General features: G+C 44.1%; 2 protein-coding genes across 2 annotated transcripts; both read left to right on the top strand.

Moving 5' to 3' along the window:
• Positions 1-104: 104 nt before the first annotated feature.
• On the top strand, positions 105-21,074 carry megf8 (multiple EGF-like-domains 8). Its single transcript, XM_054621472.1, is given in 45 exon segments — positions 105-512; positions 1,168-1,357; positions 1,456-1,619; positions 1,711-1,920; positions 2,093-2,273; positions 2,456-2,544; positions 3,081-3,294; positions 3,415-3,598; positions 4,005-4,150; positions 4,242-4,352; positions 4,467-4,618; positions 4,756-4,857; positions 5,017-5,164; positions 5,507-5,670; positions 6,038-6,241; positions 6,739-6,936; positions 7,128-7,388; positions 7,545-7,663; positions 7,782-7,913; positions 8,174-8,287; positions 8,475-8,558; positions 9,032-9,060; positions 9,063-9,270; positions 9,414-9,598; positions 9,735-9,948; positions 10,140-10,380; positions 10,504-10,636; positions 10,957-11,207; positions 11,515-11,625; positions 11,723-11,841; positions 11,942-12,164; positions 12,255-12,426; positions 12,610-12,773; positions 12,905-13,040; positions 13,135-13,366; positions 14,108-14,234; positions 14,331-14,541; positions 14,794-15,008; positions 15,105-15,300; positions 15,429-15,597; positions 15,728-15,920; positions 16,022-16,192; positions 16,318-16,448; positions 16,863-16,995; positions 17,914-21,074. Coding segments are annotated over 45 exon segments (8,661 nt in total). The 5' UTR covers positions 105-482; the 3' UTR covers positions 19,414-21,074.
• Positions 21,075-22,267: 1,193 nt separating this feature from the next.
• LOC129109927 (zinc finger protein 436) lies at positions 22,268-25,416 on the top strand. The gene is made up of 3 exons (XM_054622076.1): positions 22,268-22,449; positions 22,729-23,200; positions 23,706-25,416. The coding sequence occupies exons 2-3, from the start codon at positions 22,753-22,755 to the stop codon at positions 25,088-25,090; spliced, it is 1,833 nt and encodes a 610-aa protein (XP_054478051.1). The 5' UTR covers positions 22,268-22,449; positions 22,729-22,752; the 3' UTR covers positions 25,091-25,416.
• Positions 25,417-26,183: the final 767 nt, after the last annotated feature.

Raw genomic sequence — 26,183 nt, forward strand, 5'->3', positions numbered from 1 at the left:
ATTTATGTCCAGATGTGTACACGTTGTTCCTCATCTGTCCACTAGGTGGCGGCGCTGTATTTTGTGTTGGCAACCACCGGTAAGTCGTCTCTGTTAGCCGACCATGAACATCAAAACAACGGGCATCTGTCCCCGACATGGACCGCAGGGATCGGATCGAAGCCGCTAAAAGGATCCGTTGTTTTTGCATTTCCTACTAGTGCAACGACCAAGTTTAAAAAACACAATTTCATTATTACACAATAATGAATTACTCTTAAAACAAAGGTAGATTTGCAGCCACTGATGATTGCGCATCTGGATTTAGCCGAGCCGCTAGCGGAGGAGCTAACCTAGCATAGCGCAGTGTGTTGTAGCTAGCTGCCCTCTGCAGCGACGCTAGCTACTAAGCTAACTCGGCTAGCTGTCAGCTGTGAACGCTCACCAGCCACACGTCTGCTCATGTGGTAGCTCACGTTAAAAGGAGGTCACCGAAAATGTAAATGATCATGAGGCCAAAAAGACGGGCACTGGTGAGTATGCAACATTAGCTAACGGTACTCAGCTAGCTCTCTTAGCCTAGCATCCCTCTGGGTTAGCTTTGTTGTGGTAGCCTGCGCAGAGCCCCCTTGTTGCTGAGTTGTTTTTTTTCTGTAGCTAGCATGGATGTAATGTTAATGAACTCAGTGAGCAAACACTGTGTGTGTGGATAGCAACCTTTGCATATAAAGCTGACTCACATTTGTGGAAAAACTTCATGTAATGTTACTGTTATGTTTGTGAGAAAGGTGCAGTGGGGCTTAGCTTCATCAGAATCAGTGTTCTTCTGGTAATGTAGTAGTTTTGACTCCTTTTTTAGGTCTGTTTTGATTCTGCTGTGCCAATGGCATTGCAGTTTACAGAAGGGTCATGTAGACTGAGACTGGAATCATGTCACTAAAAGTAAATTATTGAAACAGACATGGCACTGCAAGGGTCACATGAAGATGTTGGTGGGACCGCCAGGCTACATGACTCTTGGTTTTTCCATAGACAGCTCCTTTATTTGTCTTGTGTGGTATCCGACTAAAATGTACAAGTTTGTGTCCATATTGGCTGCATGATTCTGCTTCACATTTGTGGTGAAATTGTCTTGTCAAGACCCCAGACCAAATTATTCTCTTTCCCCCTTTGCCTCTCGTCATTAAGGCGGTGCCGGTGATGGCCTCCCCCCTCCCTGTCTTCTTCATCCTGGTGGTTCTGCTGTTGGCTGAGTCACCTGTGTGCCAGGCAGGGGACTGCAAGGGCCACAGGCAGGTGTTGAGGGGGCCTCCAGGCTACGTCACAGATGGACCAAGAAACTACTCTGTCAATGGGAACTGCGAGTGGCTTATCAAAGGTATAATGAGCCAAGATATTGTCCTGTGCAAATAACTTGCAGTCAATAGACGGCCAGTTAATCTCACTGATAATTCCCCATCTTTTCATATCTTCCAGCTCCCAGCAACAGTCACCGCATTGTCTTAAATTTCAACTTCATGGACACAGAGTGTACCTATGATTACCTTTTTGTGTATGATGGAGACTCCTACCAGAGCCCTCTCCTTGCCAGCCTGAGTGGCAACACTCTGCCTCAACCCATTGAAGCCAAGTCTGGCAAGGTAACCATTTAAGACACAACAAAAGAAACTAAAGCGTTATAACTATTGCCAATATTCACTTTATGTCCGTTATTTAATTTTCTTGTTCCAGATGCTACTTCATCTCTTCAGCGATGCTAATTACAACCTACTGGGCTTCAATGCGACTTACACCTTCTCTGTGTGTCCTGGAGCCTGTGGCGGTCATGGCCGCTGTGATTCCGCTACATCAAAATGCAATTGCCATCAGGGTTGGGGAGGACCAGCTTGTACAACCCCTCTGTGCTCCCAGGCTTGTTCTGTGAATGGCCAGTGTGACAAGGTAAGAGTATGGATGGGTAGGGTTTAATGAACACACAAAGCAACCAGTCTTCAACGAAAGGGTCACTCATCCTTCCCTGAATAAGCCGTAGTCATGTCTGTCAGATGTGCAGTTCGTTAAAACACTGATGACTGGTCTTAAACTATTCTTGCTCATCCTTGTTTTGTCTCAGAAAGGAGAGCGCTGTCTGTGTAACCCAGGCTTCCTGGGTCACAGCTGCATGCTTGGTTTCCATAACGACAGTGGGGCAGGGCAGTGGTGGCGCGTGAGTGAGGGAAACCCTTACACACCGCACAGGACGGGTTCTGCCGGCGTGTATCTGTCCACCACTGGAGCCATGTACTTGTTTGGTGGTGAGTTTGACATGTTCTTAATATACACACATTTTTAATATTTAGTGAACAAACCCATCATCCACCCCTTTTGTTTGAGCTGCAGTCCCACATTGACTTTTACCCTTCTATCGTATTTTATGGTGTTTAGATGATGAATGAAATCAGTTTATATATAATAATTATTACTTCTTTCCCCCCAGGGTTTGACCTGAATAGAGCCCTCGGTGACTTGATCAAATATAACTTCACATCCAACCAATGGGAAAGCAGGTCTTATGGTCATTCTCCTGTAAGTGATTTGTGGATAAACACACACAGTTTTTGCTTCCTCCTGCTCTTGCACCTCATACGCTGTGTTTCCATGCAAGCGACACGTTTACTATCAGCTTTCTGCAGTAAATTGATCCTTTAAATGTAATCCAAATTCAAGTCTAAATGTTCACAAAGTTGGTTTCCACAGCTAAACAGTTGATCATTTGTAAAATCCAGATACAATTGCACATGTTTTTCGCGATTGAGCCTGTCTCCCTGTTTTCTCAGTCTATATACACTGGAACAAGCACTCCCCAGACAACAGCATCATATGACAAATTCACTGAAAATATGCCAGATAAGGTTGAAGAGGCAGAAATCTGATGACTGAAGGTTTCATAATAATCAGATTATTGCAGTGCATGTTAATATTTACTCCGATTTCCTCTTCTCTCTCATTTTTTGTTTACATCCAGACATAGTCAACTTCAATGTAATTACGCTGATTTATTATTTTACATTTCCCTTTCATTCACTTCCTGCCTGCACTGTTTGCCTCTACTATGTTGTCAGGTGGCTCGTCATTCGCACACAGCGGTAGAGTGGATGGGTAATATGGTTATCTTTGGAGGAGAGCTAGCCAACGGCTCCCTGGCCAGTGATGTCTGGATCTACCGGCCACTTCAAGATGACTGGCAACAGCATGGCTTTTCACATTCGCGTGGGTCTCCTAAACTGGCCAATCACGCTTCAGCTGTCGTAGAAAATCATCTCTATGTATTTGGAGGTGGGTTTAACATGATATTTTCACTTGGAAGTCTGTGTTTGGCTCGGCATACATAAATCCCTTGAGAAATAAATGATAATTTAGCAGCATCTCTCCTTTTTCTCTGTCATTATTTCCCAGGTCGCACTGAGGATGATATGTTTTCTTCTTCTCTGTATCGGTTCGGCCTGCATGGCTCTGGACGATGGGAAACGGTTCAGCCCACAGGTGGGAAGCCCCCGGCCACTGCTGGCCATTCAATGGTGTTTCACAGCCCGTCCAGGACACTGCTGGTCTACGGAGGCCACAGGCCTACCACTGCCAGGTACACACCCTCCTGTGCTTTAGCATACTGGATACAGTAACACATACACATCCAGTATGAACATTTTGTACACTGTTTTCTATTTGTGAATTTTAATGAGGAAAGGGAACAGTTTGCGTCTGGGGATTGCACATGTGACACTCTGTTCATTCCTTTTCACATCAAGTGAATTGTAAATTCATTTCCTGTTAGATTAGATAAGATAAAACACGATTCCTGTAGGAAGACTTGTTCACATCAGCACTCCAAATAAAAATACAAGAGATAAGAAAGATAGGAATAGCAAAGGTAGAAATATGCGACATTTTGAGAAAAATCTAGCAAGTGAATAAAAACATATACAGCATCTTTATAGATAGTACTCTTGCTGTATATTATTTGAACTCTTGTTTTTTATTTTTCCTAGGTTTAGTGTGAGAGTGAACAACACCGACGTGTTCCACGTGGACAGACGTTTTTGGACATCTTTCCGTTCCCGTTTCCCAGCAACCGGCCCCAGAGAGAGGGCTTTCCACTCAGCCACTGTCATTGGGAACTACATGGTTGTCTACGGTAAGCATCAGGAAACGAAGCAACTATAATTCACGTTAATTAGTGCCGTTCTGTGTATATTTATCCATATCTTCCTGCCTTTCTCTTGCAGGGGGGAATGTACATATTCATTACCAAGAGGAGAAGTGCTATGATGAGGAGATCTTCTTTTACCATCTGGGCTGTCACCAGTGGGTGTCTGCAGGGGAGAGATGGTCGCTCAGTGAGTTTCTGTAGACACATGATCGCAGTCCAATTTTGATCCACAGCTTGTTTCTTGGTGGTTGTTGCTAAAGCATCTTCACATGCATTAACTACTAAACACTATTTTTTTCAGGAGGGGATCCTGTGAGGGGGCGTTACTCGCATGTTGCTGCTGTGATGGAGGGACGAGTGCTGCTTGTTGCTGGGGGTTACAGTGGGGTTGCCCTTGGAGACCTGGTGGCTTACAAAGTTCCGCTGTTTGTCAGTAGCGATCAAGGTGACAGGGTGAGTGAAAGTGTCGTAAATCATGAATGGAAGTCATATCATTGAGAAGACTGATGGGAGAAAGGCATAAAAACTTGTGTTGAACATCTAGGGATAATTAAATTGTTGTGAAACTGTGTGTGTGTTGCCTTTTATAGGATGCCGTTTGTGCTGAGGCCCTAGATGAAAGTATGTGCCTTAAGAACCCCGAGTGCAGCTGGTGTGAAGGCCGCTGTAGAGAGTACCAGCCCACCAATCCGGTAACACTTCTCTCAGCACATCTTTGTGACTCTATTTTTGACTGTTTTTTTTGTTGTAGAGTAAACTATATTACTGTTTTATCCATTCCCCCATGGTGAGACACTCAAACATTTCTTTCACTTTGAATGTAGCTGATAGAAAATATTTTGTCTTCACAGTGTGGCAGTACGGGTTGCCTGGGCCTGGCTCGCTTCCTGTCTGATTGCCAGTCCTGTCTGGTGTTCAGTGGCACTCCTGCTTCTCTGGCCCGTGCCCCTGGTGAATTTGGCTGGTGTGTTCAGAATGAGTCCTGCCTGCCAGTGTCAGGTGAGACCCAGGGAGGGAGGAAGGAGGGCAAAAGAGAAGGGCTCAGACATGGGAGGGACTTTTGTTGGACGTGTTTCAGAGATTGAGCACAGTGACGTCACTACACCCAGCTGAGATTGGACAAGCTACTCAGACCATAATTTGACTTGCCTGTCCAATCGCGTACTTCCTTTGGTGCAGTGAGGACATGTCGTTTTACTCTTTTTGAACACGTGTCACACAAAAGTCACGGATCAGACTCGTTTTAGTACAGTAGAACACTTTAGGAAATGGCTGTATAATGAGATTTTAGGAGGTCAGATGTGTTCTTTGTGTGCTGACCTCTCCCTCTCGCTCTCACAGAGCGAAGTGCGTGCCGTGTGGACCAGATCTCAGGGGCGTACGGCTGGTGGGGGGAGCGTACCCTTTTCCTAACCTCCCTCCACTCCTGTCGCACCGAGAACTATGTCCCGGGACTGCACCTGCTCACCTTCCAGCACCCCCGCAACGACTCCCAGCCTGACAAGGTACGGAGTCCAAAGTGCTAACTGTGCTAGTTGTGGTTGTAACTACTTCCCTCTCTGCTTACACTTATCCCTCCTTCCTTCCTCCAACATTGCTTTGACACGTTGACTTGACTGCAGATCTCCAACTTCAACATTATGATTGTTTCTCCTTTATTGGTTATTACTACCTTGTGCTCTTGGCTTAAATGCAATGCTCACGTCTCTTTTTTTGTTCTTTTCCGCTCTCTGTTTTATTACGCTCATAGATTCCTTTTTCAAGTAGTTTGTCAAACTTGTGGAGCAGTTTGTAGAGAATAGTGCTTCTGTTGATGTATTTCCACTTCCATCCATCCTCCACTCTCCTCCATCCTCCTCACCTCTCCGCCAGGTGTCCATCCTCCGCAGCACCACCATCATCCTTAGCCCCACCACAGAAATGGACGTAGCCCTACAGTTCAGGGGCTTTATCCACCCGTTGTGGGGGGCCCCTCCACCTGCAACCGCTCCCACTGAGACTGTCTCCATGTGGGCTCGCATCCAGAGGCTCCACTTTGAGGCTCGAATGGCTTCGGGGCCAAACTCCAGTCAACTGGTGAGGGAAAGTGCATGTCAACACAATGTTTTTATTCAATGAATGATTTTAAAACAAATTGGTCACCTGAAATTGGAACGTATTGACAGGATTAGTTGTTTTAGATAAAACAACTGTCTTGTAATGTTATTTTCACAAGACATAATGTAGTGATTTGCTCTTGTTTCCTTGTTGAATAACATTGTGACTATTGGAATGAAGGCATCCCAACAGTAGTAATCAGTGTAGGCCAAATAATAAACCTTTATGTGCCTGCTTGTTAGAAATTGCAATGACCTTACTTGACAGCAAGTAAAGTAGATGTAGGTATGTCATTTGACAAGGTTTTGCCAAATATTGCAGTAGATTATAATGATGTACCTTTTTTAATTTAAAGTCGCAGCCTTACATTATGTACATTTCTGGAATGCTAATTTAATTCCGAAGCCTCCACTTAACTCTTGTCCTCTTGTTCTTTCTATCTTATTCTCCATACATCTTTAAAACTGTCTGAGCAGGAGGTGGTGGGTCGTTGGGCAGCCCAGCAGGAGAAGGAGTTGAAGCTGCTGGCTCGCACAGATGGAAGTAGACTGTTCTCTAACCTGACCAGGGGCAACCATTACCTTGTTCAGGCCGAGGGTTACCTGAACAACTCGGGCTCAGGACAGACCAGTGAGATGGCCCTGATATGGAACAGGACATTGCCTGGAGGGAGTGTGAGTACTGGCATGGCTAAATTTGTCTCAAAAATATGAACCTGTATAAGCATTGAAAGGGAAAAAAAACCTGAATTGGTGGTCTTTTCACATTTAATTTCTGCCATTATTTTGCATAACGAGTTTCATTCAGTACTGATACAAAAGTTGAACTCGTATCCTCTTTTCTCCATTCCTTGCTTTCCCTTTAGGAGATTTCCTTCCTCTTCCTGGAGCCTTACCGCTCCGGTTCCTGCTCAGCATACATGTCCTGTCTGGCCTGTCTGTCCGACCAGTCTTGTGGCTGGTGCCCGTCTTTGTCCCGCTGCCTCCTGCGGGACAGCCCAGACCTCGAGCCCTGCCCCGAGAGAGAGAAGGGGGAAGGCATTGAAGAAGGTCAGCGCCATCTGCTGTTGGCACCCCAGCACTGCACCTTATGTGAAGAGTATAGAGACTGCTCCGCTTGTACTCAGGTAAATCACAGATAACAACTCATTTTAACTTAGAGTGTCACTATGCAGCTGATTTATTATTACTAATACTATCATTATTATCATTATTAGCAGTTATTTAGCTTATTTTGGAGCTGCTGTATTCCTCACTCATGCTAAGCTGACTTTGGCCCACAGGACCCTTTTTGCGAGTGGCAGATAAACTCCAGCAAGAAAGGCGACTACCAGTGCAGTCGACGGGGAAGACTAGATGGATCCATACGTGACCCAGGGGGGTGTCCCAAAGTCTGCAACCAGTGAGTTGAAAAACTAAATTATTAACACACTTAAATGCAGAACATAAATGTTTTCAACAAGAAACTATAGCTCATCTATTTGTCCTCCCCTCTCTGGACATATTTTTGTCTTGCAAAGGAGAAAGACGTGTGGGGAATGCCTCTCTAACTCCAGCCAGTGTGCGTGGTGTGAGTCGGCCCAGGCTTGCTTCTATTTCGCTGCCTACCTCACAAAATACCCGTATGGAGAGTGCAGGGACTGGTACGACAGGTAAATGAACACATTTTGAAAACTCTTTTTGTTTTTATTTTCAGCTGAATGTTGCTACTCATAATTACTATTTGCAGTTGCACATACAGTTAGCTGCTTTCCTGTTTTCAGATTTCAACTTAGTGCTGTACGATAACATCACTTGACAATATTTAAATGTAATTTTTTCATTGCAATCACATTTTGTCAGTAAATGAGTTGCAATGGACTTTAAATCAATAATCTTATATTCTCAATCCTTATTCTCTTACCTTTTTTAGTGTTCATTCGGTTCCCCAGTGTAAACAATGTTCAGCTTTGAACACGTGCACAGACTGCCTGAGAACATTCCAGTGCGGCTGGTGTGGTGACTACAACAATCCCACAATTGGAAAGTAAGTATGCCAAACATATAACTGACAAATACTGTACAGAGTAAGTATATTCAGGGGCAACACACCTGATTTGAATGACTATTATAATAAATCCCTGCTATCAAATTGAACTGCTGATATGTTATTAGTCATTGTTTTTATTGAGATTTTCATGTGTATATTCCATGTTTTCCAATCATCTTTTTAGATGTTTGAGGGGAGACTGGGCTGGAATGGACGACCCCTCGGTGTATAACTGCAGTGTGGCTGTGGCTGAAGCTCGGGCTGCAAAGTAAAGACATCTATTTTATACTTTCATGATTTGCTGCAGTAATCGTATGACAAGGGCTTTTGCTATATGGGTAATTTTATACTTTTTCAATATTGTGGATCAAGTGTGTCTCACAGTTTTAAATGTATTTGTCATGGTCCTTTACTTGCATTTCACAATTCGATTACTCCAAGTTAAAAATGAGAAAATGCAAATGCAAGACTCTTCAATAAATCAAATCCAGTCCCCATCTATGTATTGAAAGAAAACATGTCACATTGTTATCAGTTATATCAATTTGAAAAATAGATAGTTGAATTGCTTTTTGTTTCTTAATGATTGCTGGGTTTTGCTTTCTGAAACCCTAACATTTCTTAGAACGTTTGCCAAACTAAAACAGAACTTCTACATAGAGCCATAACTTAGTGGGTGGATGTAAAGATGGATATAGTATACCTGTCCCAACTTCACTACTTCCTGTCCTGCTCTTCCAGCCCTGAGCCCCAGACCTCGGCCCCGCCGCGCCCCTGGAAATGGAGATGGAGCTGGAGCACTTGGAGGACGAAGAGCAAGATGCGATCTGGTCCTACCCCTCCTGCCCTGATGTGGAGGAATGCCGGCTTGGTCTCCACAACTGTCACCCCTTCGCCACCTGCATCAACACTCCCACATCTTATGAGTGCCACTGTGAGAGAGGATACACAGGGGATGGCACTCTGCACTGCAACCAGACGTAAGATGTGTTCCTCTGTTGATTCATCCAACAACTCTCTTAATCTAAAACTCTTCATCACCTTTACCATTCAGTCATCAGGATTATTTTTGGTTTGGTGAAAGGACATTTTGACCCCACCATAATTTTTTCCATCTCCACAGGTGCTACAATGAGTGTCGTGAGGGCCAGTGTAGTGGCAGCCCACGGTTTGAGTGTGAGTGTTCCCTCGGCTGGACGTCTGACCCAGCAACCCTGGTTCTCAGTGGAGTTGAATGTGACGTGGACTGTGGCTGCAACTTCCACTCCACCTGTATAACTGCACCAGGGATCTGTGACGAATGCCAGGGTGAGAACTTACTATATATTTATTATTTCAATAGATTGTTCTCAGTCATTACTGAACCACCCAAATTTATTGAGTAAAATCATAATCAAATTTTTGTTGAAATTCGCTCTGCTAAATGCTTTCTCTTGTCTTTCAGATTGGACTATAGGACCCCACTGTGAGCACTGCCGACCGGGCAGCTTTGGATCAGCCCTGGCCGGTGGCGGCGGCTGTCTCCAGTGTGAGTGTAACGGCCACGGCGACCCTGCCCGAGGTTACTGTCACAACCAGACGGGCCAGTGCTACTGCACCCACAACACTCAGGGACCACACTGCGAGTCCTGCCTGCCTGGTTACTATGGAGACCCCAGGTAAGGAGAACTACATCTTACACCTTGAGTGTATTGCAAACTTTCATTTCCTTTTGTCTGAACTGATTGAAAACATTTGAAATGAAGTAGTGGAGATTAGAATAAGATATTGATAAAAGAAGAAAGAAACGGTGGATGATTTTTGTATGTTCAGATTATTTCATCATGACTCATCTTTCTCTTTCCAAAAGAAACAACGGCACATGCTACCGCCAGTGCCAGGGCCGCTCCGTGCTGCTCTCCTCCACCTCCTCCTCCGCCATGCCTCTCTCCTCTTCTCTGGGATGGCGAAGTGGCACAGAGGGGAGAGGAGGACTTTCTCATTGCCTGTGGGTCCTGTCTGTGACAGAGAACCTGGCACCTTGTCTTCCCAGACAGCCGTGTCCCCCTGTAGCCCTCACTCTACACCCAGACTCCCATACCTACTGTAAAGTGAGTACAAACATGACCTGATCAAACATCCAATCAAATGAACGCGTTAGCTCTGCTGTAGCATTATCAGTATCTTCCCTGTATAACTGTTTCCCTTACATCTATATGTTTTGACTTTCTCAGAGCTCCTTCGTCTATGTGTTTGATGGCCTCCCTCGTTTCCTGGCCAATGGAGTTGTTCATTCAGATCACAACCTGATTGGGGCATTTTGTGGCACCACAAGGACTCAACCGATCACTGTTGAGGCCACCTCAGGTATCCATCTATATATTAATTCGGTAAAAAACAACAACATTTTGTCTGAAGAAATCTGCTTTGACACAAGTCCATTACGTGTGCACAGCAAAATTTGTCCTATTAAATGCCACTTGTGTGCTACCACACATCCCTTTAAACACATTAACCACTAACTACCAAGCATTTTACGTCACCTAAGGGCAATAGGGAAGTCCTTTTACCGTCAACCTGAATCTAATAATTTGAAGTAATCGAGATATAGTGGGAATTAAAAACACAGTAGTAGTGACATTCACCATGTCACTTTCACTACATTGTCTTTTCTCCTTTACTACCAGGCGTGATCTCCGTCTACTTTGAGGCCAACGTCTCATCAAACAAACCTCAAGGCTTCAATGCATCTTTCTGGGTGAGGCGTTGTCACCAGAGCTCTGATGAGGGTGAAGAGGGATCACCTGCATGTCCAGGTGGAGCCCAGTGCCAAGGGGGGCTCTGTCAGTGTCCTAAGGGATACGGTGGACCCCACTGTGACCGGCCCATGTGCCCCCAGGATTGTGGAATTACAGAAGGAAGAGGAGCTTGTAATATAGTAAGAGTTATGACAATTTATATTTTAAGTTCTAAGTTTACATTTGGGTTTATTTTTAATGTTGCACTTTAACCACTTTTTTATGGGAATATATGTATTTGCGAATTAATTAATAAAGAAAGAAAATTGTTTCCAAAATTTGCCGTTTAGCATTCAAATACCATAAACTGAAATACTATACTCATGCCATTTGATTTGTTGTGATATATTCCTAATAATCTTCAGCTGTAAAATAATGTATTTTGGTACTGATAGTCATGTTACAAATTTCCCTAAATTGCTTATTGATGTATTTTGTTTATCTCAGTCTCTGGGAGTTTGTGTGTGCTCAGAACGCTGGGCCGGATCAGACTGCTCTGCTTCTTGGGACTCCAACAGCCTGGTCTGGGAAACACTGCTGGACACACAACTGACAGTGGTAGGAACAAAATAATAAACCGTTAAATGAAATGAATCTGCACCATTCATGACTCAGCATAGACAGACAACTGTTCATATGTGCTGTTGCTCCACAGAACCAGGCACACAGGTTCCTCCACAGGATGGGACACACTCTGGTGTCTGGACCACAGGGCAACCTCTGGATGTATGGAGGACTCTCTCTGTCTGAGGGCATTCTGGGAAATGTCTATAGGTAAGGGCCGTTTAATGTCATGAAACTTTATACTGTTTGTATATAGCACATGTACTGTCTATACGTGCACAATAATACATTTCGTCCCTGGTTTGTTTAGGTATTCTGTGTCAGAGCGCCGTTGGACCCAAATGTTGACAAGTTCTGTAGAAGAAGGCTCGACTCCTAGCCCCCGCTATCACCACGCCTCTGCACTGCTGACCAGTCACGAGTCTGGCACGAGTCACGACTTCATGTTGGTGACGGGCGGTGTCACTCAAAACGGTATTGCCACGGATACCTGGAGTCTCAATCTCAGCAGTTTAGTCTGGAGGGAACTCAAGGTAAGGCTCATCGTTGAAATGCAAAATATCTATAAAAGCTGAAGTGTGTTTTAACAACAAGCAAATAAAATGTTCTTCCTTCTCCGACAGAGCTCACTAATGCCCCCGATGGCGGGTCACACCTTAACCGTACGCAGAGACTCCTCTGTGCTGTTGATTGGAGGTTACTCTCCCGACAACGGCTTCAACCACCATCTGCTAGAGTTCAGCCTTCACACTGGAAACTGGACCATTGCCCCCCACACTGGCACACCACCTACAGGTTTTTGAGGCCTTTTTTCATGGGTTATAACATAGTTCTTATTCAGTCAATGACTTATTAACTGATGCACCACTTATATAAGTACAAACATGGTGATTTATTAGTCAAGCCCATAGAGCAATTCAGTATTTCATTTTGAAAATGTGCTCAAACCCTGTTTTGCCTTATGCGTTCTTCAAACAGGTTTATATGGCCACTCAGCAGTCTACCATGAGCAGACTGATGCCATCTATGTTTTTGGAGGCTACCGCTTTCACGTGGAGACCGTGGAGCCCTCAGGCGAGCTCTACAGTCTGTACTACCCCAATCTCACCTGGTCTCTGCTGGTCCCCTCACAGGGCAATAAGGTAAGAGGCCAACCTCATCTAGTATCTATCCTCCTATTACAGGCCAGTAAATAAGACAAGCCCAGCATTTATTAGTCTACTGCATATAGATAACTTATCAATTCTTGCTGTATCATCTCTTTGCTGTGCAGCCGCTGTCCCATTTCTTCCACGCTGCAGCCATGATCAAAGACACCATGGTCATTGTCGGGGGACGTACAGAAACAGAAGACTACAGTAACTCAGTGTCTCTGTACCAGATCAACTGTAACACCTGGATACAACCAGGTGACCATCTTAATGTCTTTCTGAAGATTCAATGATGTTCAAATCATAACTTACCATACAATAACCGTAACCACTTTTTATCTCTTTCCTTCAGTCTCAGTTATCGGAGATCCAGTAAATCGTTCAGTGTCTCTTGCCATGACAAGCTGGGGCGGCCGTCTCTTCCTATCAGGAGGCTTCAACGGTGTCACGCTGGGCCGACTCTTAACCCTGTCTGTGCCCTCTGACCCCTGTGCCCTGCTGCCAACACCAGAGGCCTGCAACACCACTACAGGCAGCTGCGTCTGGTGTAGAGGATCCTGTGCTTCTTCTGATACTGCTGAGAGGTGATGCATTGGCTTAAAGCAAATCTAAATAAATAGCACTTTGTTTTTGAGTTTGAAGTTACAGTGCATTGCAAAAGCATTTCTCCCCCTTGGTGTTTTCTTATTTTGTTGCTTTACAACCTGAAATTTAAATAGTTTTTTATGTGGATTTAATGTAATGGACATACACAAAATAGTCAAAATTGGTGACGTGAAATAAAAAAAAATTACAAATTTAAAAACTGAAAAGTGTTGCGTGCTCCAGCTTTGCTATGAAGCTGTTAAATAAAATCTCTTGCGACCAATTACCCTCAGAAGTCACAAAATTTGTTAAATAAAGTCCACCTCTTTGTAATCTAAGTGTCACATGATCAAACGGAGCAACATTAAATCCATTATTACAAAATGGGAAGAATATGGCACCACAACAAACCTGCCAACAGAGGATCAATACTCATGGAGCAGACGAGGAGAGCATTAATCAGAGAGGCAACAAAGAGGCTTTAACCCTGAAGGAGCTGGAAAGCTCCACAGCGAAGATTGAAGTATCTCTCCAAAAGACCACTTAAAGCCGTTTACTTCACAGAGCTGGGCTTTATGGAAGAGTGGCCAGAAAAAAGCCATTGCTTGAAGAACAAAATAAGAAAATATGTTTGGAGTTTGCCAAAAGGCATGTGGGAGAATACTACTGCAAGACACTTTATGTGCAGCTACTAAATAAGATGCGTCAAACTTACATCTCTCTCCCTCCCTCTCCACCAGAATGGGTTGCTTCACTGGCCAGAGTCCCTGTTCTCCGACCCCTCGTCAGCCGGACCAGTGTCGCAGACTGAAGACCTGCAGTGAATGCCTCGCCAGACACCCTAAAACATTCTCGAGTACAACACAGGTAACATATAAGACCCTTTCTGTAACACAGTCAGTAGCTTCAGGCGAGATAACTGCTTTCTTTCAACTAAAATCTGTTCCTTACTGAATTTCCCAGCCTGCTCTGCAGTGTAAGTGGTGCACAAACTGTCCAGAGGGGGCCTGTATCAGCAGCTCTGTTAGCTGTACGTCTGAACATGACTGTCGGATCAACCAGAGAGAGATCTTCCTGTCCAGCAACTGCACTGAGACCAGCTGTGAAGCCTCTGACTGCCCCAAGTGTACTGCTTCTGGAAAATGCATGTGGACCCGCCAGTTCAAGCGCACAGGTAGGGCAATAGTGTTGGAAGATCTCAAGGCTCTTTTTTAATTTTCAGTCTTAAGCTGAAAATAGATGTGTGATTGATTTATTATGATCATTACACCTAGTGGATTATGGATGAATTATTATTTTGATAATAATTGTGGAGCTAAAATAACTGAGCTTGTTTGGTTTCAGCTATCATTTGGTAATTCATATTTATGGCATTTTTTTTTCCCCATGAAGTGCTCCAAAGTTGTTTGTGTTTTGATTTCTCCAGGTGAGACAAGGCGCATCCTGAGTGTGAACCCCACCTACGACTGGACGTGTTTCAGCTACGCCCTGCTCAACGTCTCACCCATGCAGGTGGAGTCTTCTCCCCCTATGCCATGCCCTCCACCCTGCCACAGTCTCAGTAACTGCAGCCTCTGTCTAGGCTCCAGGGGCTCTGATGGGGGCTGGCAGCACTGTGTGTGGAGCATGGCTCTGCAGCAGGTAAGCCCGCCCGGCTTGAGCTTCACAGAGTATTTTGTGCGTTTTTTAATTGAATGCATTCATATTCAGTTAATCTGTCTCCCTTTTTTCTTCTAGTGCATGAGTCCTTCTTTTGTGCCCCTGCGTTGTGAGGCGGGCCAGTGCGGCCGTCTACTCTCTGGGGGGGACTCTTGCTCTCCCCATTGCTCCCAGCTCACCCAGTGCTCCCAGTGCATTGCCAGGCCTCAGTGCGGTTGGTGTGCTACTCGGGTGGGCAATGGGGCCGGACGCTGCCTACAAGGAGGTCTTGATGGTGAGAAATATCTTCAGTTCAGGCGTTCAATAAGTTGTGCATACAAAAGTGTAACCAGCCCGTTGAACCTTTTTATTCCACCTAATCAATCTATATTTCACTCACATTCTTCCATTCTTGTCTCCCAGGTGTGAGTGAGGGTGTTTGCCCCCTGATAAACAGCAGCTGGTCCTTCCTTCACTGTCCAGAGGAGGACGAGTGTGCCAATGGCCATCACCACTGTAACACCACCCAGGACTGCCACGACCAACCCCAGGGTTATCACTGCACCTGCAAACAGGGTTACATACTTAGCAGGTAAGATTGGGAGTTAGCAATTATGACTCAGGCACCTAATACACAAGGATAGTTAAAAAATACTCTATTGCCTTTCATAGTTAATGTATATCAACCAAAATCTTCTCATTTTGTTTTTTCTCCTCCCAAGTGTCTCTGGTCAGTGTGAGCCAGTGTGTGCACAAGGCTGTGTGAACGGGACATGCATTTCTCCAGGAGTTTGCCAGTGTCACTTCGGGTTTGTTGGGGATAACTGCTCCTCTCAGTGCAGCTGCAACAAACACAGCAACTGCGCTGGGGTCAGCGAACCAGATGTTTGCCTTGAGTGCCACAATAACACCATAGTAAGTGCTTATAGTAAAACACATGTATATATTGCAGACACAGTTTTTCCGTTTCCACTGCTGATGATTTATCTCTCTCTCCCCCCCCCCTCCATTTCCAGGGTAAACACTGTGAGAAGTGTAAGCCTCTGTTCGTGGGCTCTGCCAAGGGGGGTGGCACTTGTCGTCCATGTCGGGAGTTTTGCAGAGGAAACAGTGCTGTGTGTTTATCGGGAGACGAACATAAGAAGGCCCTTGAGAACCCACGCCTCTTCCCCCTGGACCCCAACAGCGTGAGTGTCTGTAGTCCTTGTGGCCTTCTCTTGATATGTAAAAATAAATACACCAGTAATGGGCTTACTCTTGGGCACTGTCCACGTTCTTTTCTGAGGTCCATCTCTCTTTGTCCCTTCATTAGATTCATAACTGGGTGTCTGAGGGTCCCACAGAAGAGAATGCTGTCTGTGTGAATTGCCAGAACAACAGCGTGGGGGACAAGTGTGAGAGCTGCCTCAGTGGCTTCTTCCTGCTGCAGGGGAAGTGTGATAAGTGAGTAATGTGTTGTGCTAAGCAGTCATTTTGATTCCCATGCTTTGACCAACATTACAAAGCATTACATTTATATTTTAGGCTTTTAAATGTTTAAAAAAAGCCTTCATACTGCTTGTTTTGGAACTGTACACACAGACACAATGCCAGAGCTTTCAGATATAATCTGCATCAACATTGTACTGCTAAATATTCATTCTTCTTTTACTATCTGTTCTTTCAGTAAAACAAAATGCTAGTAACTAGATGGAAATTTCCCCATACCTATAGGGTACATAAATAGGATTTGCAAATGTTGCAAAAAATACAATCAGCAAAAATGCTTATAGAGGAAACAGACTGAGTAAAAAGTAAACACTTGGTATTTAGGCCTTTCTCCCTTTTAATGTTTTGATTTTATCCTTTTCATTGCAGATGTCAGTGTAATGGCCATGCAGACACGTGTAATGAACACGATGGTACAGGATGCCCCTGCCAAAACAACACAGAGACCTCCTCCTGTCTCAGCAGCCCTCAGAGTGACCGGAAAGACTGCTACAGGCAACAGGTATGCATATGGCCGGCGATGAGGCCAAAATCTTTTGTCCTGATATACAGTAGGTCATTAGATATCTAGGTATACAATATATATCACAATATAGCATTTTTTCTGGTTATTCAATAAATACAAAGTCTATATGAAATAACCACATGGTAAGGCATATTTTTATTTCGTCCTGTGTGAGGGAAATACTTAACAAATACAGTGTACTGAGTATTTTCTCATTTTATCAAGAACTTAAGAGCAAAATGAACAAAATGGATTCAAGTGAATTTATAGAGAGAAAAAAATAATGAACACAGGTCTACCCTTTATCTTATATAAACAGGCGTGTTTAGATAAAGGGTACAGCAAATGTAAAATTACTAAAAACGACTGTTCGTTAAATCATAGTGGAATGTAAGCATAAGGAAAAAGCCACGTTGTGCCGGTTAATGAAAACAATTAGCTTGCACTCAAAATATGCCTGTAGTGGGGACCGGCATGAGCCAAACCACAGCCAAACGAAAGAAGCATCCCCCATCAAGAAACAAACTTTTCTTGTTTTGACGTTGGCTAGCTTGACTCCCGCATGCAAGGATTAGAACGTAAAGCGCCTTTCAAGTGACTTAAATATTGGCGTTATGCAATTCTGCTACAGATGTTTTTTATGATAGAAAAATATAGAAAAGCAAGAACGCTAGACATTGTTGTATATTTTTGATGATATTTATCGTCATATCAACCAGCACTAGGTATGCACATCAAATATGGAAAAAGGGTTTCACTTCTACACACAGACGGTGGCCTTTGTCATAATATAATCATTGTTTTTCTTTCTCTGCGTTGATAAAGCAATATTTTGAAATGAGAAATAAGTTTGGGGCCCTGTCCTATTCATTGCCGTGTTTGCTCAAATTACATTTGTTGTGCTCTTCTATTCAGTGTGCCAAGTGCAAGGACTCCTTCAATGGCACACCAGTGAATGGGCGTCAGTGCTACCGTCAGTTCAACGTGGACACAGAGTGCTGCTTTGACCCCACGTCCCAGACCAACTGCTTCCACGATCCCACCATCCGCAACCTGCCCAAGGGGCGCACTGTGTTTTTTTCTGCGCAGCCAAAGTTCACCAATGTCGACATTCGAGTCACCATCGACGTTACCTTTGGCGAGGTGGAGGTGTATGTGTCCAACTCTCATGACATCTTCATTGTGGATGTAGACCGATTCACAGGGATCCACACCATCAGGATCGAGGAGGAATCGGTGACTCGGGGCACAACGACTGGTGCAGATAAGGATTCACCTCCGTCCCCCATAAAGGTGTTTGCCAATGCCTCCTCCAGCCTCGGGGGTCCCGTGCTCTCCCATAACCCACTGCAGCTGCAAGCAAAAGTCCCAGGGGCAGAGAGGGAAATTACAGAGGACCGGGCAGAAGGACTCATCACTTACATCACCGTGTGGAAACCACAGACGGTGATGATAGTCCGAGGTGTTCGAGATCGCGTGGTCATCACCTTCCCCCACGAAGTGCACTCCCTGAAATCCAGCCGCTTCTACATCGCTCTGAGAGGTGTGGGAACAGATGAGAGACAGGGAGAATCCCAGGGCCTGTTGTTTTTACGACAAGACCAAGCCCACATCGACCTTTTTGTCTTCTTTTCTGTCTTCTTCTCCTGCTTTTTCCTCTTCCTGTCCGTCTGCGTCCTCCTGTGGAAGGTTAAGCAGTTCCTGGACTTCCGTCGGGAGCAGCGTCGCCACATCCAGGAGATGACCAAGATGGCATCGAGGCCCTTCGCTAAACTCACCATATACTTTGAGCCAGAGGAGCCTCAGCTCATCTACCTGCCCTCAGCTGGCGGAGGGGTGGGGGGCAGCACCGTATCGCTTGCTCACGCACGCACAAGCAAGTTAGGTGGAGTGGTGGTGGGCCAGAGGGGCAGGGCAGGAGGCGTCTCCTACAAACATGACTCGGGCTCCGGACCCACAGCCCACCACCACCATCACCTCACCCTGGGTGGAGGGGGCAACGGTGGCCAGCACCTGCCGCTGCACTACTTGAACACCCACCACTATGCCAGCACCACGTCTGGCACCCCGGCCTCACACCATCACCACCCATCCACGTACAGCGGCTACCAGCACTTTTGCCGCTCCGACCCCTTCCTCTCTCAGCTCATGGGCTTTTCTTACTCCACCTTTAAGGTAGGTCCCATCACCCTGGAGCCCACAGATGACGGCATGGCTGGGGTTGCCACTGTCCTCTTCCAGCTGCCGGGGGGTGTCTTGGCTCCGAATCGTGCCTGTCTGGGCTCCGCACTGGTCACTTTGCGTCAGAACCTGCAAGAATACTGTGGCCATGGCAACGGAGGGGGGCACCCGGGGGCAGGAGCAGGACGCAAGGGGCTGCTAGGGCATCAGCACCTCACCACTATGGCTATGTAGGGGAGCAACAATATTATTTAAAGAGGACAGAGATAGAAGAGATGGGATAAATCTGTAAAGTGTTTGGTATACGATAAATATTTTTTAAAGCTGAAAGGCAAAAACAAAGTCCAGAAGAGTTATGATAAGAGTCGGTTAACGTGAGCATTTTGAACAGAGTTGTACATACACTGTATAATGAATTAAGTGTCTTTTATTGTATTATGTATTGCTGAACTGTATTTCAGTGCTTCACATGACCAAGCCAGCTGTCTCTAGAATGCACTACAACTGCTTTACGTATCAACAAATACAATGTCGCATCCTGTCTGTGATCACTAAAGAGATATGAGCACATTCAATAGTCAGTCTCCTAAAAAAAGACTGAAGCTGGACTGTCGCCAAAATTCTTCTCACTGACCAACAGAGGTGTTAAAATTACAGCCGCTCTCTATGGAACCAACATGTGCTTTATATCCCAAAAACGTGACAATCAAAATTGCAAAAAGAGAACAAAAATTTGGGTCAGCATAATGTGCAAGAATTTGATTGTCAGCTTAGCGCAGGTAAAAAAAAGTAAAAGTTGCTTGTGAGATGGTTTTTATATCCTCGTCGATATGAGTGATTTATAATTGTAACTCAGTATATGGCAGGCTTCTTGGTTACATGTTTATGTTGAACAGACTCCTGAGTATGTGTTTGCATATTCATTCACCTGCTCTGTTACACGTTTATTTGTGCTTCTGCTCATCTGCCTTCACTTCTTGCCTTGTCTGTGAGTCGACCGGCTTACATTTAATAACGGTAACATATATTACATATTGGTTCATGAATTGTTTTTGTTAAAAAAAAAAAATGAAGGATAGTGTTGTCGATATTAGTATTCAGTTCCTGAATCATTTAATAACACAATTGAACTCGTCCATCAAAGTGAAGAACGTATGTGTCCTTTTGAAACATTTGATTACATTTTGTTGACATGAAATGTATGTTGGTGTTTGGCTAGTTTTGCTGGACTGCTTTTTTCAGGCAACTTGTCTGCTTAAATGATTGTATTAGCCAATCATTGCTACGATTTGATTCAGAAAAAAATTGGACGTGGTAAAAACAAAAAATACAGTATTGGAAATGTTACTCTATTGAAACTACAATGAAAATGGAAAGAGTTCTCCTGGTGAGAGATTTTTTTTTAGCATTTTTATTTGCAATGAGACTGAATTACTGGTTTTCTGTTTGATGTTTGTTTGACATTTGTTTCCCTTTTTGCACTGCATGGAGGCAATGAGCCCCATTATTCACGTGAAACATTATTGAGGGGAAGTCGTCCAGCCTGAGATGGCGCACAGTGTCATGGATGAACTCAGAGTGATGCTACTGGCTTCTTATCGAATGAACAAAATCATGATAGCACGATTGTTTTATCATGAACTAAATACTCACAGCATAGTTAAGCAAACTAAAGCTCAGATAAATACTGTCCCTATTTATAAAAGCCCTTCACAAAAAAGCATTGATACTGTTTTTTTTTTGTCTTGTGTCTTTGTGTATGTTCTTTTTTACATATTTTTGTACATAAATTTTGTTGTGTTTGTTTTTTGTTTTCAAAGAAGGGAACAGTGTTGTAAAGAAGTTTGCATCAAGATTCTGTCCTGAGTCGGCTGAAATAAAGTCTGTGGAACATGGCTGTGATTTGTTTTGTAAAGAGGAGAAAATCTGTTTTCCTAAATTTTGTATTAATACTATTTGTTGATTAAAAAAGGACAGCAAGGACATGAGACAGAGGAAATAAATGTTGCGTACTGGGATGTTTATAAAGAAGATGCTGACGTTACGTGGATTCATTTTGACATCAAAATAATTCTAAGATGGATAATTATGTTGGAAATGTTAATTTCTCTTTATTAAGACTAACCTAAAATCTACTTTAGGTTATTTGGAATATGTCAAGAACTTCATTTTCACCTGGCTCAAACAACAGCACAACAGAACTGTAGGTCTGTATTATCCTGCATCTCCATGGTGCACTTGTTTCCATTTAAACAATAATTAAAAATATAATTTGAATCTGACAGTTTATCATTTATTAGATCCTTAAACACAAACATGTATTTCTTTGAAGAACATTCTTAATGTGAGGAAAATGTTGGCTTGTGGCTGTTTTTATATATTTATATACTTTTAAATCTTTATTAACAAAACCGATGTACATTAATATCAATCAGACTTCATAGCTCTCCCAGGATGGACAGAATGTAATAGATGTCATGTGTACAGAATGAACAGCATAACAGAGTTACAACATATTCAATGTATATGACATAAATGATTCATATAATAAGAGTAGTAAGCAGAGTAACGAAGGGAAAAAATTAACACTACTTATAATAACAACAGCAATTATTATAGTAGAATTATAATTATGAAATAGGGAATAGTAATAGTAATGTGACTAATAATAATAATCGAAGTAGCAGTGGGTGTCAGCCGGGTCACAGCAGGAGGCACGGCCACGGTCCAGGTACCACAACGATTCATGGAAACCTGCAAGGCGAGAAAGCAAAAAGGGCTTCAGGGTGGAAGCAAAGCTAATATGCGTAATGGTACAGGTAATAGTAATAGTAATGTGACTAATAATAATAATAATGGTAGTAGCAGTTGGTGTCAGCAAGGCCATAGCAGGAGGCACGACCACAGTCCAGGTACAGCCACGATTTATAGAAGCCTGCGAAGCGAGAAAGCACAAAGACTCCAGGGTAGAAGCAAAGTCAATAAGCGTAATAGTACAGGGACTAAATAGTAACTGTCGCTTTAATGACATTGTGGGACTGGACGCCTGAGCCATTGGTGTGAGCTGGTTGGCCACAACCGAAGGAAGTGAGGTGCTCTTCCTGTGTTATGATCACTAACGTTACACACTAATGTAGCCAGTCAGTGTCAACGTAAGCTGACATATTTATAACCAGCGTTGGCTGAAGCGCCGAAGTTTCAACAGTACGTCTTTTCTTTGCGGCAGACAAAGGCTGAGTGACACTGACAGCTGCAAAGCCAACGTAGCAGGTAAACGACAGCAAATGACCCACAGTGCTAGCGCTGCTGCTGCTAGGCTACGGCTGCTAGGCTACTGCTGCTAGGCTACTGCTCTGAGGCTACTGCTGCTAGGCTACTGCTGCTGTTAGTGTAGCCGGGCTACGAGGCTAACGTTAGCTGACAGAAAGAAGACCAAAACAGATAATAATAAAGCTTGTTTTTGTGTTTGTATTGCTGACATTGCCTTGTGTGTAGCTGTCTTTGCCTTCCAATATATTCTCCTCAACAATGTGTTCCTCTGGTCCACAGCACACTAATCATCCTAATGACAACATGAAGATCAAATCTGCCAAGAAGAAGTCTTTGCCAAACAAGGCAAGGAGACGAGAGAAACCACATGACGTGGATGGAGTTACACCTGAAATGGAGCTGGAGGATGAGGAGGACTCAGGAGAAGCGTACACTAATGGAGGAGGTCTTAACATCCAAATCAAGGAGGAACCACTTTCCCAGGAGATCAGTGAGGAGCAATGTGGAGACTCATCCAGCTGTTTAGACACAAAGCCTGACACTGTTACACTCTGGTCAGATGTTGACCATCAACAGGGAGACATCAAGGAGGAGTGTGACCCAGACCAACAGCCAGAAAATGAATTCACTGAAGCTGCTGTCAAGGAGGAGTCGACCCAAGAGTCATGGATTAAAGAGGAGAGTGACAATGAGCAGGAGGCAACCAACAACATCAAGGAAGATAATGGAGAGGGAGAGGAGGTCCTCACAGGTAGGAGCCCGTTCTTTGTGAAAACATGCAATCCCTGTCAGGAATATGCACTTTTTTTTTTAATGCACAAATTAAATAACAGGGAATCAGATGTATTCAATTTTTAGCTTCAAAAAACATTATTATAAGTGTGATAGTACTCTGCAGACAGACAACTAACTTTGTTGTTACTAGAAGTGTCAAACTTAACTGCAATTCTTTTGTTTTGTTAAATATCGGAGTTGAACTACTGTGTGTTGTCTTAAGAAAGTAGTTAGTTTGGAACACATCTGCATTTGTAGTTGCCTTCTTACATAAATCTCAGTGACAGACAATATGGTGGGAAGAGTTTGGATATATAATCAACATAAAAAAGATGCATTTTGAGTACATGCAATAGCCTTTCATTGTTTCTCATTACTTTAAATCGGTACATTTTAGATTGTCTGCATAACTGGGAAATTCATATTCTTCTCCTTTTTTTAATGCGCTCTACTTTCTGTGTGTTTCTTCCTCTCCCAACTAGAGTCATCATCTGACTTCTATCCATGTCCTCACTGCACTGTCTCCTTTACTGACTTGGACTTCTTGGAGAAGCATGTCAAGTGGGTCCACCAGAAACAGTATCTTGCCAAGCTGAAAAAATGCCTCTCAAGCCGCACACTAAACCTGATCCCTAAACACACCTGCACCGTCTGCAGCAGCACCTTTAAATCCAAAGTACACCTTCGGGTCCATGTCCGCGAAGCCCACCCTTCTGCCCCTCCCCGCAGACTTCACCCCTGTCCAACCTGTGCACGCAGCTTCCAGTACCTAAAGAATCTGAAGAATCACTGTCAGCGCTGGCACAGCATGTCTGTGGTCACCAGAGGGGGGCATCTCAGCTGCGCCGACTGTGGGAAGAGTTTCAAAGCTACCTGGGGTCAAGGGCCTCATTTGTGTCACGAACCGCACAATACAGAATCTGAGGATAAGCCGATCTGTCTGGACGTTGGCGTGCAGTGTCCAGAATGTGGCAAGAAGATGGGCACACCTCAAAGCCTGGAGGATCACATGCGCACTCACACGGGTGACAGGCCGTTTGTCTGCAAGGATTGCGGCAGGAGGTTCGTGGAGCGCAGCGGTTGGCGGCAACACATGAAAATACACACAGGGGAGAAGCCGTACAAATGCCAGGTGTGCGGGAAGGCCTTTTTAAGATCGCATCACCTCAAGTGCCACTTAACCACACACTCCGGCAAGAAGGAGTATTCTTGCTCTGAATGTGGAAAGGAGTTTGGATTCAAGTCAAGTCTGGATCTCCACCTGAGGACGCACTCCAGTGAGAAACCCTTCCACTGCAACGTGTGCGGGAAGAACTTTAACACCCAGAGAAACCTGCGGGTTCACACCAAACTCCACACCAAAGAGAAAGCTCACCAGTGCGGGGACTGTGGGCTGAAGATCGGAGATCTCGGGGCTTTGAAAATACACCTGCGGACTCATACCGGAGAAAGACCCTACCACTGCACTGTCTGCGGCAACAGGTTCATTCGCCTTGCACACCTGCGAAACCACCAACGCACCCACACCGGTGAGAGACCCTACAAATGCACTGAATGTGACAAGAGTTTCACTCAGTCTGGCGACCTGGTGAAGCATAAGAGGATACACACTGGGGAAAAACCCTATGAATGCCCAGACTGCCACAATCGCTACACCTCTTCTGGTGACCTGGGCAAGCACAGGAGGAGTCACACTAACCTGCGTCCCTACCCATGTCAAGAATGTGGAAAAAGCTTTCGTTTGTCGGGCCATTTGAAAACACACATGTTAACTCACACGGGGGAGAAGCCATATTCCTGCCCCAACTGCCTCCGCAGGTTTGCTCGCTCTCACCATCTTTCTGGACACGTGGCTAAATGTCGCTGAGCTTTCATGAGAGACCTGTACAATAAGCTGCTGTAACTAATTATGGGAGCTGTATACAGCCGTCTACTAGGCTTTATAATGAATGTGCTAAAGTAAAAGTCTGTATATGATTATTTATATGAACTTTCTTCAACCATCTCAACTTCATGTTTGTTATTGCATGAAACGTTTTATAAACACTATCCCAGCCTTGTATTTTTTTTTTTTTTTTTTTTTGTGCAGGGTAGGTCTGAACTGTTTTCTGCAAGACACTATTGTAATGGAGACTTGAGGACACGGTACAAGGCAGAGCTCAGTGGGATGAATTACATTTTTCTGCCACAGAATAGATTACACTGCTGTAGTATTTGTAAAAATATAATAAATTATTTGATGAATGCATGAACACTGTGTGTGATGCTACTTTACTTTGTGTTACTCTGAGAGGCCAAATTATTTGAGGAATTTGCGCACAAATATTTCATTCCCACAATACGGATAGCCATATTTCACCAGAAACTGAAAATAAACAGATTACATTTTTAACTAGGTAACATTGAAGAATATATCGTTGGAATGGGGATTTTTAAAAATCAAATGATTAACTGTGATTCCCCTGTCCCCTTTAAATCAAACATAAATTAACTCCTTTTTTTTTCTTGTACTGGAAAAGCTGTTGTTTGTTGATCTTGCTGCTATTTTTTCATTACTGTGTTTAACGTACTAGCTCCGCCCTCGAGGAGGCAGGCGGACGTCAAAAACGGGCTCGCTTTTTTTTTTTAGCGGGCAGAACCACGCACGTGGGACGTCCAGTTTGCAGAGTTTGTGTCGCCTCAAAGTCAGCTAGCATCCAATCATTCGTCAAGTTGTGTGTTTCTTTCGAATCGTACAACGAATGAGTTTTTATTTTGGGAAACGTTTAAATGTTTAACACATCGCAGACACAAGTGGGCCAACTTTATGTCACAAAACTTAGACAAAGCAGTGGGACAGAGTTCATACTGAGTCAGATGCATTATGAACACAAGCTAGCTAAAACAGCTAACCGCAAACATTTGCTGACAAGTTTGAACTTCTCTGCACTGCACGAAGTTAGCTTAAATAGTCTCCCAAC

This window comes from Anoplopoma fimbria, chromosome 20, assembly GCF_027596085.1.
Source record: "Anoplopoma fimbria isolate UVic2021 breed Golden Eagle Sablefish chromosome 20, Afim_UVic_2022, whole genome shotgun sequence".
NCBI lineage: Eukaryota > Metazoa > Chordata > Actinopteri > Perciformes > Anoplopomatidae > Anoplopoma > Anoplopoma fimbria.